This window comes from Eleutherodactylus coqui, chromosome 3 (genome assembly GCF_035609145.1).
Source record: "Eleutherodactylus coqui strain aEleCoq1 chromosome 3, aEleCoq1.hap1, whole genome shotgun sequence".
Taxonomy (NCBI): domain Eukaryota; kingdom Metazoa; phylum Chordata; class Amphibia; order Anura; family Eleutherodactylidae; genus Eleutherodactylus; species Eleutherodactylus coqui.
Genome location: NC_089839.1, coordinates 33093971 through 33106424, shown reverse-complemented (window position 1 = coordinate 33106424; position 12454 = coordinate 33093971). Strand labels below are relative to the sequence as shown.

General features: G+C 46.8%; 1 protein-coding gene across 1 annotated transcript in view; it reads right to left on the bottom strand.

Annotated features, from left to right (window-relative positions):
- Positions 1-12454, bottom strand: part of PPP3R1 (protein phosphatase 3 regulatory subunit B, alpha) — a 40675-nt gene that overhangs the window by 11570 nt on the left and 16651 nt on the right. Inside the window, exons 2-3 of the mRNA XM_066595469.1 lie at positions 8743-8782; positions 1722-1898 (exon numbers count right to left, since the gene is read on the bottom strand). Of these exons, the coding sequence (XP_066451566.1) occupies positions 1722-1898; positions 8743-8782 (217 nt within the window). The remainder of the gene's footprint in view (positions 1-1721; positions 1899-8742; positions 8783-12454) is intronic.

The window sequence follows — 12454 nt, the reverse complement described above, 5'->3', positions numbered from 1 at the left end:
CTGCCCCGGGGAAGTGGCCTGCCCCGGGGAAGTGGCCTGCCCCGGGGAAGTGGCCTGCCCCGGGGAAGTGGCCTGCCCCGGGGAAGTGGCCTGCCCCGGGGAAGTGGCCTGCCCCGGGGAAGTGGCCTGCCCCGGGGAAGTGGCCTGCCCCGGGGAAGTGGCCTGCCCCGGGGAAGTGGCCTGCCCCGGGGAAGTGGCCTGCCCCGGGGAAGTGGCCTGCCCCGGGGAAGTGGCCTGCCCCGGGGAAGTGGCCTGCGCAAAACTAGTAGGCATTACAATGGTACAGTGCCTGGCACATATAAATTTGCACCGCTCTAGTGAAAACTCGCTTCGTGGGCACTCAAAAGATCAAAGATGGCAGCCATTTTGCTTTAAGAGGTGTGACCAGCGCATTAAAGGATGAGTCTGACCTTAACAAAAACTGATGTAACAAGTGCCACCATATGATTTTGACTAAAGGTCAAACAGCAGCCAGCCATTACTGTGGCTCCCCAAATACATGCACACACTATATACTAGTAAAGCAACAACAAGGGAGTAAAAACGTATCACTAGCAAATCTCAACAGTTTGCCATTAAGGGTATGAGAAATTGGGCAACGCCATCTGTGGGTACTAAAAAGGACTGCTTCATTGGTTGGCTTCATTCATAGGACTATGACAGGTTTTTAATACAGTGCCCATAGCATACCTCCTATTTTATAGACAAGATCATCACGGTGTGCCGTTATATTAGGCTGGTTCACACATCTGAACCCCTAAAACCACAATTCAGACGAAACCCGGGACCGCGCTATTCTGTGGGACACGTATGCCAGAAAGGATGGAGACCTTATTGGCTCCATACGAATCTTGTTTTTGCGGATTCAGATTTAACGCCATGATGGACCCGCGGGATGTAACCATATTGTGGAGAGAATCCAGCAGTATTCACGTGATAGAGCGAATTGCGACCGATATTCTTGGGCAGTGTAGTCCAGCGGCGTGCCCTGGTCTGACATCGGGTCGAATGACCCAAACTTTAAGCATCATAGAAATCTATGATATTGGAGTTGGGCATCAGGAGACCCAACGTCAGTGATAAATGCAGCCAAATACGCTGATTCGTGCTTTCAGCATCACCTGACCAGTGACGCTGCGCTCACTATAGGCAGCCGGATAGAACTGCGAGGTGACTGGCAGCGCTGTAGCTGCCGATTTTAACTATTTTTATTCTGCGGAAATGCTATGGATTTTGCCTCAGAAAATCCATAACACTTGTACGGATTATGTCACGGATTCACACGCAGACTTCACCCCTTCATTTGAAAAAACAGTGAAACCACCAGCGTATCCGCGCCAAAATAGGCAACGTCTGAAGTTCTGTAACGGTTACAAAAAAAGCCTGCGTCCCCAGTAGTTCAGCCGGCGCTAGTAGCACACAGTCCAGCGTATTAGGCCGCTCTACAGGAAGACGTCCTTACAATGATGTACGCATTAAAATGCCAAATAGGTCTTACGTCTAAAGAGCCTTAAAGCTGCAAATCACCTTATCCGAAACAAGCTGCATCGAGCGTTAAAGTGAACACGAGGGATCCTTGTACCAGGTAAAACAAAAAAAAGCAATAATCACAAACAGCCGAAAACTAATAAAAATACATTTTAAGTCTAAACGGAGGCGAAACGTGCCGAATTTCTTCCGATCGATGTGGTATGAAGACGGCTGTACGGCTGCATCCTTACCTTTAAAGTCGACCTCTCCGTTCCCATCGGTATCAAATATGTCTATTACTCGCTGGACGAGAGGGTTCTGCTGCAGCTCGGGTAAGGACATGAACTCCTCCACGCTTAGAGATCCAGAGTTATCCAAGTCGAGTTTCTTAAACCTTTTCCCCAGTCGTTTGATCTCATCAGCATCAACTAGGAGAAAAAAATATATATTAGGAGGAGCAAAGTTTTTAAAGAGGTTAATAAAAAGAAAAAAAAACGACTAATTCCAGTTGGAGCCGGCAGCGAAGAAGAGGTGAATCGACGACTGCAGTTACCCAGCTTTCTGCCGGCGCTCGCCATAACAGTCAAATGTGAGGCTCCCTGAGAAGTCTGCCGAATCTCCGACTAAGCAGAACGGAGCTGCTAATGCTCGCTTAATGCCGCGCCATCACATGGCATAATTAATGTGGACAAGCTAAGCAGATCATCGGTCATTTCACGCACACGGTCGGGAGAGTAGTGAAGGAGTAGCAGGAGAAAAATCACATCTCTTCAATGCCCAAAGGGTAAAACGCAACCCAAGACAAGCACACATCTCAACAACGGCCTAAAATAAAAGCTACGGAAATAGCAAGATGCAATTCTGTGACCTACAAAATTCGTCAGGAAGAAGCAGCGCTAATCAAGATCTGGCAGGGTCTACTCGACCCCAGAAGCCCACACGCTACAAATGGCCGGTCGAGTCCCGGACGTCTTACTACAGGAAAGTGTAAGATGATCACATGGATCTTTAAGTGATCGGGACACATGGCTGTATCTGTCCGACAGGACACAATCTGGGTGGCATTACCGGCTCCTCTGCAGAGGTATTGTTCCATCTCCCTTATTTGCATATTACCCAGAGGAGCATGCATGGCCTTATAAGTCTCCTCCCTCACCTTCTCCCTAAGGAGAAAAGATAGCGTTCCTGACTTAGGAGGACAATGCATATATAAAACATCTGTCATTATAGCATTACTTCGAGGTCAAACTAGAGTGTGGGGTGTCTACTACCACGGCTCCAAGCCCTCCCACATAGATGTGAATGGAGAGTTATAGCGCCATTGCAGCCTCCGGCGCAGATCCAATGCAAACATTATGGGGAAGAAAAGATAGTGCAGCATGCGGCCCCGTTTTCTAAGCTAGAATACCAGACAGCGTTATTTTCGCATTCATCATACGCATTCATGGCACATTGTAAACAAATGTCACTGCGCACAACGTATGCATCTGTTTTTGCATGTCTGGATCTACCTGGAAATCTGAAGTATACGCAGCAAACGGGCATAGCAACTGCATTGCTTTTCCTATGGCCTCTCGACGCCAATGAAAAACCAATGCAGTTACTTTGCCCGTCTGCTTTGAACAGAAAGTATACTTCAGATTTCCAGGTAGCTCCAGACTTGCAAAAACAGACAGATCCATGCGTTGTACACAATTTGTTTACAATGTGCCATGAATGGGTATGATGTGTTCAAACTGTAATAGCAGGCAGAGCTGCTACATCAAGTGTGACACTAGGCCTAGTAAACCATGAAAGGGCCGCTAGACCACTGCAGGTGAGAGTAGGACCCCAAGTGATCCAATCAATATTGAGAGTCTATCCAAAGGATAGGCCATTCTCAGAAACCCCTTCGAATCAATATATTCTTAAGGGGAAGTTGAAAGGTCCCCTCCAATGGTGCTTGGTCTGCGGGCAGCACAGTATAGTGACAGACTCTGATTTCCAGATCACATTAGAGTTTTTAAAAAAATTTCAAACTTTACAGTGAGCAGCAGAAAAGGAGTCTAGCTAGCCCATTAATATTCATGTAATCTCTGCTCACTAGGTTTCTATACATTACTGTGCAAATGGAGAGGCCTGTCAATCAGAGCAGTAGGGCGCTCCAGGCAGGCTGAGCAGTAAATATATGAATATTAATGAATCCACGCAGGATTCACCTAAGCAGATTGCTGCAAGTTTTGTGAAATTTAAGGTTTTAAAAACTCCTGAAGCGATTTCTGCAACAGACCACCGATATCTGTGTGTCACTAAACGATGCTGCCCACAGGCCAAGCACCATTAGAGACCTGACAGGTTCCCTTTAAAGGGGCACTCCAGTGAAAAAACACATTTTTTTTCCATCTCTGCACCCCTCACCCAATTCTTTTTAAGATTTCTCCTTCCCTTTCTCTATGCTGTATTAGCAATCGCATGATGCAGCAGCACAGCATTACATGAGCAGTTAGAGACAGTACCATCTCTACCTGCTGGGAGGACAGTGCGATTATTACCCTTTTAGATTCTCCTAAAAAAAGTTAAGTATACAGTCATGGAGGATGCACCGTTCTCTCCATTATAACTGTGCAACAAGAGTTGCTAATCATCATCAGCAACTATGATAGGAGTTTCTGTACCCTCTGTGAAGAGCCTCTGTGGTACAATCCATGCAGTTTCATAATACACAAAGTTCTGAACAAGAGATGAACGTTTCTCAACGATAAATCTGCCTGTCTAAACAGGCTGTGTTGGAGCGAGTGAGCTGGTGATGACTGATAACAGAGAATAATAGCTACTACACAACTGGACAGCCAGTGTTCACTATTTCTAGAGTGTCTTCACAGGCATATAGATGCGATTCTCATACACATTAACAAGCAAAATAAGTTTGAATCAAGACATTGTGAGCGAGGAATAAAAACCGGCAAGACGCCTTTTTAAGCGCATCGGCTTAAAAAACACCAAAGAACAACCCACTAAACAGAAATGGCCGCCTAAGCCGAGAGTCTGCTTGATTCATAACCGCAGCGCTGAAAGCTAAAAGGCAAGGCGTCTATTTCCATCTCGGTGATCACATTACACAGGCAATGCCCTTGAAGATATACATAGACACTTGTATTCCGGCGTACTGTACAGAATCAAGAAGGGCAACTTTTACATTCTGCCACGTCAATGGGGATTTCCTGTTTCTCAAGGACAAGGCCGCCGGTGCCCGTAATGAAAAAAAAAAAAAAAAACCCTAATAAAATCCGAAATAGAAACAAGTCCGAAAGAACTTAAAAAGACGTAGTCTGGGGTAGAGATCAAATTTTCAAATGCTGTGAAATTTTAAGAGGGGCTCCCGCTTCAGGACTCATCCAGATGCCATTGTGTAAAGCTTCTGCCTGGAGGACCCAACATAGGATGGTAGAGTTGGATGGGGCCTCCAGGGTCATCGGGTCCAACCCCCTGCTCAGTGCAGGATTCACTAAATCATCCCAGACAGATGTCTGTCCAGCCTGTGTTTGAACACTTCCATTGAAGGAGAACTCCCCACCTCCTGTGGTAACCCGTTCCACTCATTGATCCCCCTTACTGTCTAATATCTAATCTGTGTCTCCTCCCTTTCAGTTTCATCCCATTGCTTCTAGTCTTCCCTTGTACAGATGAGAATAGGGTTGATCCCTCTGCACTGTGACAGCCCTTCAGATATTTGTAGATGGCTATTAAGTCTCCTCTCAGCCTTCTTTTTTGCAAGCTAAACATTCCCAGATCCTTTAACTGTTCCTCATAGGACATGATTTGCAGACCGCTCACCATCCTGGTAGCTCTTCACTGAACTTGCTCCAGTTTGTCAATGTCTATTTAATTTGGGGTGCCCAGAACTGGACCCAGTATTCCAGATGAGGTCTGACCAAAGAAGAGTAGAGGGGGATAATGACCTCACGTGATCTAGACTCTGTTTCTTTTAAAGGGGTTGTCTCGCGCTGAAACGTTTTTTTGTTTTTTTTTTCCATAGGCCCCCTGTTCGGCGCAGGACAACCCCAATGGATGTGTTAAAAAAAAAATATATATATATATTACTTACCCAAATCCCCGCTCTGCGATGTCTTCCTTCTTCCTTCACGAAGATGGCCGCCGGGATCTTCACCCACGATGCACCACGGGTCCTTTCCCATGGTGCACCGTGGGCTCTGTGTGGTCCATTGCCGATTCCAGCCTCCTGATTGGCTGGAATCGGCACACGTGACAGGGCGGAGCTACGATGACCAGCTCTCCAGCACGAGCGGCCCCATTCACCAGGCAGAAGACCGCACAGCGCAAGCGCGTCTAAAAACGCCAGAAGAAAGCGAAATTAGACGGATCCATGGAGACGGGGACGCTAGCAACGGAGCAGGTAAGTGAATAACTTCTGTATGGCTCATATTTAATGCACGATGTATATTACAAAGTGCATTAATATGGCCATACAGAAGTGTATAGCCCCACTTGCTTTTGTGAGACAACCCCTTTAATACATCCTAGAATTGGGTTTGCTTTTTTTTTTTTTTGCTACTGCATCACACTGTTGACTCATGTTCAGTCTGATTAGTATACCAAAGTCTCTCACATGTGCTGCTGCTTAGCCCAATTCCTCCCATTCTGTATATGCTTTTTTCATTCTTCTTGCCCAGATGTAGGACTTTGCATTTCTCCTTGTTAAATACCATTCTGTTAGTCGCCACCCACTGTGCAAGCTTCTCTAGATCTTTTTGAATACTCCATCTCTTCTCTAGTTTTAGCCATCTCTCCTAGCTTTGTGTCTTCAGCAAACCTGATCAGTTTCCCCTCAATTCCTTCCTCTATAAAAGTGTTAACCACCACTGGGCCGAGGACAGAGTCTTGTGGTACCCCACTTGGTCCCCGGACAGAGCCTTGTGGTACCCCACTTGATACATTCTTTCACCTGGATGTTCAGCCATTTATGACCACTCTGAGTACGATCGCTCACCCAGTTGTGAATCCACCTATCAGTTGCCTTGTCAATCCCATATCTGGTCATTGTATCAATAAGGATGGTATGAGATACTTTGTTAAATGTTTAATAAAGTCCAGATATCCTATATTTACTGCATTTCCCTGATCAACCCAGTCGGTTATTCTGTCACAGAAGGAAGCATTACGCAGACAGTCCACTGATTTCAATAAGAATTGTGTAATGCTTAATTTCCCCTGTGGTGGCGCTGCTGGAGAACTGAACACCCGTCTTTGGGAAAGAATGGAGACTGAGCCGATTTGTAGGTAATGCGAATCGTGACAAAAGATTTTCTTGGTTTTAGGTGACCGCTGCTGTCCCTTCAATCCATACCAGGCACAACGCCTTACATTGCATAGTGGTTGGCTGTGCCTGGTGTGGTAGCTCCGTTCCATTCACTTGAATGAGACTGAACGGCTTTCGGGCCATGTGACCGACAGACATGATGTCACATTTCTGAGAAAAGGCCGCAGCGCTCACCTTTTTAATCAGCAGGGAACCCGAGTGGCGTAACCCCTCCAGCATCGACTACTAATGACCTTTCCTCGGAATAGGCTATCAATATCTTAGTGCTGGAAAACCCTTTTAATTCCTTTAGTTTTTGGGGGGTTCCAAGATCAGAGTTTTCCAGCTTTTTAAAGCTAGTAACTTCTATACAAAATAGCCCATCTATAGCTTATTGGCAGGGGTCCGTCATCTAGGACCCCTGCCAATCGGCTGTAACCGTATAAAGGAAAAGCAGATATAGCTCCATACATTGTGCAGTGGCTCAGCATGGTATTGCAGGCACAGCGCTCAGTGAAACGACTGGGACCCGTGCCGGCAATCGCACGCCAAGCAACTGCACAATGCTATCCATTTCCTACTCCATACACGGGGATAGCAGTCCGGCAAATAGCAGATTGGCTCCTGCTGACTTATCCTGTGAATAGGTCATACATTTTTATGAACTGGAACGCCTTTTTGTCAATTGTTACATTTTCATTTACATATTGATTATTTGCAAGATCACTGTTTACTGTCCATGAATATAAGTTTACATTCAGAGACAAGACCCTGGTATACAGCTAGTCCAGCTCTCAGCCAACTAGTGCATACCAACGGCATTCGCTCTAGACAATGCTCTGTGAGCGAAACGCAACAGCTGCACAAATCTCTGATAGCTAAAATGTTTCAGTCCTGGCTGCTTAGTTCAGAGATTGGATACACATGTATCCACATCTTAGAGGACAGCAGGACTAGCTGCATATGGGCTTTGGCCCAATGTCCACAGGAGAGTTTGATTAGCAGAATTTGCGCGGATGATTCGCGAATCAAGCCACCCATAGGGATGCATGAGCATCCCTAAATGCATTAAAGCACTGGTTTTGCTTTATTTTCCTGCGGTTCTCGCACAGACAGCTTCCATTGAAGTCAATGGAAGCCGTCTGATCCACGGCCCACCTGCAATTCAATTGGGGACGGGCAGTGGATACTGCGGGAAAGCAGGAGTTTAAAAAAAAAAAAAAAAGGGTACTGTGCATGGCATGCCCACATGCATCCGCATTGCAGAAGAAAGAAGAACTGGACAGGGTCGGAGAAGACCCATAGGATCTGGACAGGTAAGGAAAGAAAAAAAAAATTCTCGGCTGCGGGCAGGGTCGGATCCCGCTGCAGGCTCCCGTGGGCGGAATCTGCCAGCAATCTTAGGCCGGAGACTAAGCCATGTTAATCTAACCCTGAACAACCCCTTTAAAGGGGTGTTCTGGGCATTTCCCATCGATGACCCATCCCCTCAGCATAGATAATCATCAATATCTGATAGGTAGGGGTCCCCCACTCAGGATCCCGGCCAATCAGCTGATCCTTAATAGCCTGCTGTCAGTAAGTTGGGGCTGGACGTCACATCGGTGGTCAGAACTGGAAAGGTAATGGAAGGTATCATCCCCACCGATTTGAAGCCTTCTATTACATTTCTGCCTCTGACCACCGATGCAGATACCTGCCCCTCTGCAATGATACTGCGCCAGAGAAACAGCTGATAGGGGATCCCAAGTGGCGAACCTTAGATGATCAACTATCCTCAATAGTAATAGTTCGGAAAACCCCTTTATTGTTCGGAATCTATTGATATAAATGGCCACCAGCGGCAACAGCTGCCGATTACCGGGACAAAGAGGCAGAGCTGCAGCAATCATCAGCTGATTGTCGGCTTCTCTTGTACCGCCCATAAACCTTACTGCCTGCTAATGTAAAAGACATGAAATATAAAGGTTACTTACAGTGGGAGCACATCTCCAACGGGTAGCTCGCTTCATTTCCCTGAAAGAAGAAAATTAAAATTGTGAAGATTAAACAAATACTACATTTTGTTCAGACGGCGATAAGAACACAACTGACCCCCCAACGCCTCTGCTTTATAGAATCTCCGCAGCTCATATTTACCGTGTAGGACAATATTTCAAGACATTATGGTCCAAGACACATATTGGCTGCTTGGGCCAATTTTCTTAAAGGGGTTGTCCCGATACTGACATCAGTGGGAGGGTGGGGGGAAGGTTCCCACCGAGGACCTCCTGTATTAGCAACAGGGAGCCGCTGCGTTCATCTGACTGCCCTATTTTAGAGGATGTTCACACATGGCGAATTCGCCAAATATTTTCTGCAGCAGAAAAAACCCAAAGCAAATCCACACCAAAATCTGCAGCTACAGGTGAGCGCCCCGCACCCGCCGGCCACGAGCGCCCCGCACCCGCCGGCCACGAGCGCCCCGCACCCGCCGGCCACGAGCGCCCCGCACCCGCCGGCCACGAGCGCCCCGCACCCGCCGGCCACGAGCGCCCCGCACCCGCCGGCCACGAGCGCCCCGCACCCGCCGGCCATGTCCCCCATACTGGATTTTGATATGGATCGGCATAAAAATCCGCAGCATATTTTTGCTATATATCTGCACCATATGGTGCGGATTTGACGCGAAACCACGGGTTTCACCCTTTCAGTCGATGCCGCATTCATACGGGAAGTCGCAACCGATACAGGCGATGGCGTTCCTCTGCATCCCGGAGCTCCGACCTGGGCGAGTACGCCCTATTTATTTAGGCCAGGCCCAGCGAATGGACAGAGGATATGAAAATTGGGGTTTTTTAGTTTAGAAAAAGACGGTTGAGTGGCTACCTAATAACTATGTATAATATATCAGGGGACAATACAGAGATCTCACGCATCATCTATTATACCCAGGACTGTAACAAGGGGGCGCCCTCTACGTCTAGAGGAAAGAGGGTTTTCTACACCGACATAGAAGGGGGTTCTTTACTGTAAGAGCAGTGAGACTGAACTCTCTGCCTGAGGATGTGGGGATGGCGAACTCACCAAAAGGAGTTCAAGAGAGGCCGGACGTCTTGAGCGATACAATATTACATGTTATAATCATTACTAACTTCAGAAGGGTCGGTGAAGCGGGGGTTATTCCGCCAGATTGGAGTCACAAAAGGAATTTTTCCCCTTAAAATGGGAAAACTAGCTTTTTTTTCTGCCTCTGGATCAACATGGGGGTGTGGGGGTGTGAAGGCTGGACCTATGTCTTTTCTCAGCCTTACAAATTCTGTTACTATGACCGGGTTTTGTTGCAATGACAAAATCCCTTAAAAACATTTTCTTTATACATTAAATTTGAGTTTTTATAGAAAATACTGAACTGCAATTTTTTTGGAACAGCCAAAAATTCCTTTATCATTACTTCCTATAAAGATTGAACACAAATGGGATACATCTTAGTTTGGAGTTGAACGTGTGGTATTTCCAAGGCATTTGCATATATGCAAATACAAGTTATTACAAATGATTTTGCGCTTTATTTGCTTTTTTTTGAACATTACTGTACCTGAAGGGTCAATTAGGGGCAAAATGGGCTACCGGGTATTTCCAAAAGCCTGGCAGCTCGGTTTTACTGATGCATCTGGAAGCCGATTCCGGTTTGTGCTTAGCTGAGCAGGAACGCTACTTCTGTTTAAGTGACTTAACAGATGTCTGAGCAGACAGCCCCCCGCCCCGCTGCCAGGGCTGATCCTCTTATGTGAAAGGATTCCCCTCCACGTATCACTTTTCAAATCTGTGCAAAAGGCCAAGGGATTGCACATACACAGCAAGTTCTCCACCTATATGGGACCTCTTCATAGACGCGGCTGTGGACGGACGGGTGAATCACAATACTATTTAAAGCGGACGCTGCTGACCAATCTAATTGCATGCGGGACAAAATACAGAAAGGAACAACTACACGACTAACGCGACACGGCGGCATCAAGCAGTTACCCGTGCGCATCGGCTGCAAGGACCTGTTCCATCGTAGTACAAAGTTTCCCCGGTGATCTGCTGATCGATGCAGATCTGACATTTCTGTCACTTTTGTTAGTAGTTGTCTATAGGACGGCTTCCCATAGGGTTGGGCTACTTTGGCCCACAGAACCCGATTTTTCGTTTTTACCCATCATACTAGAGCTCAAGTTTTTATTGATGTGTCTAAATGGGCCTTGAGCCTCAACGATTATCGGTCAAAAGCCGTCTTTTGAGCGATAATTGTGTCTAACTGCACCGACATCGTACAGTTTTCATTATCCCGTCGCTCTGGTTTTGAAGTTGCCCTTCTGCTGCGGAATTCTCACAGAATTTGTGCGGTCTGCGAACATTCCGCAAGATTTCTGCCTTTGTCATCATTGGTTATTCAAATAATTTAGTGAGCTGGGGTTCAAAAATGATTATTATTTTCATTTACACTTTAGTCCCAACAGGGCACTTGAACTTGCGATCATTTGATCGCTTGCACTATATACTGCAGTACTTCAGTATTGCAGTAAATAGCGATTTTTTTTTAATGTTGCCTTGAAAACTTACCCATGCGTGGTAACCCTGCTAGCCTTCTATAGGATCTGGACTGCCACGCTAGCCTATCAGCACCTTCTGATCAAGGTGTGGGTGTTGGCGGTGGGCATTGGAAGCGTGCTCCTCCTCCCACTGACTGTTTAGACACACAGTTAACGCTAAAGATGCCACGGACAAAGTGAACTGCCGTGATCAAAATTAACTGATCGCAGCCGTTCCGAGCGGCTGCCAAAAAGCTGATAAAAGCCGGGTATGGAGCCGACTCTGCTGAGCCCACTCCATGCACACTTCAGGATGTTTATAGTTGTTCAGTGGTCCTGAAGTGGTTAATGGTTTCCTCCATGCGATTAATGTGACCCTCCGATGTCAGGACAAAATTCTATCCTGCGACTGGAGGGGTTGGGGGTATATCACCCGCACTTGTTCTCTGCAGTCAACCCGATTCATCAGTTTTGGTCCAATCTTTCGGGCATCCAAGATGGTCGCTGCAATTTTCTATCTAGCTAATGTACTGCTTTCCGATTGGCCAGAACTACTTGCGTGATCAGCACTGGCCAATCAGAGCAGAAATAGTGCACTGGAAGCCTATCATCACCAATGCACTATAGGGATTGGGTAGTTTGAAGATTGTGTCTGCCAAAAACAAAACGTCAGACTGCATGAACGGTAGGCAACGTACCACCGCCCCAGGACAGAATCTTGTCCTGAAACCGAAGAGTCGCCACGAAGGGGAGACCCTTTGGATCCTCAAATTACACGAACAAAAAGGGCACTATTGCTTACAAACTGTACTATGCCCTGCTCTGTGGCTGGCCAGCCCTGATCACATGGGCATTGGTAGTCCTACCACTGTCAATGAACCATAAGTGTTGAGGTAGTCTAAAGATGGTCCTGCTCATCTTGGGTGCCCAAAAACAGCGGAAAGGATGGATGGCTGAGAAAAACAAGTAAAAAGCCCGACCCTTACGGGAGATAAGCTGCCACAAGAGGAGTCTGCTGGTGGCAGATTCCCCTTTCCAAACTGAAGGCGCACACGTAACAGAGCATGAATGGAAATTGAGAAGAAATAGCCGTTGGCCAAGAGCTCCGGCTACTGAAGGTGTAGGAGTACCT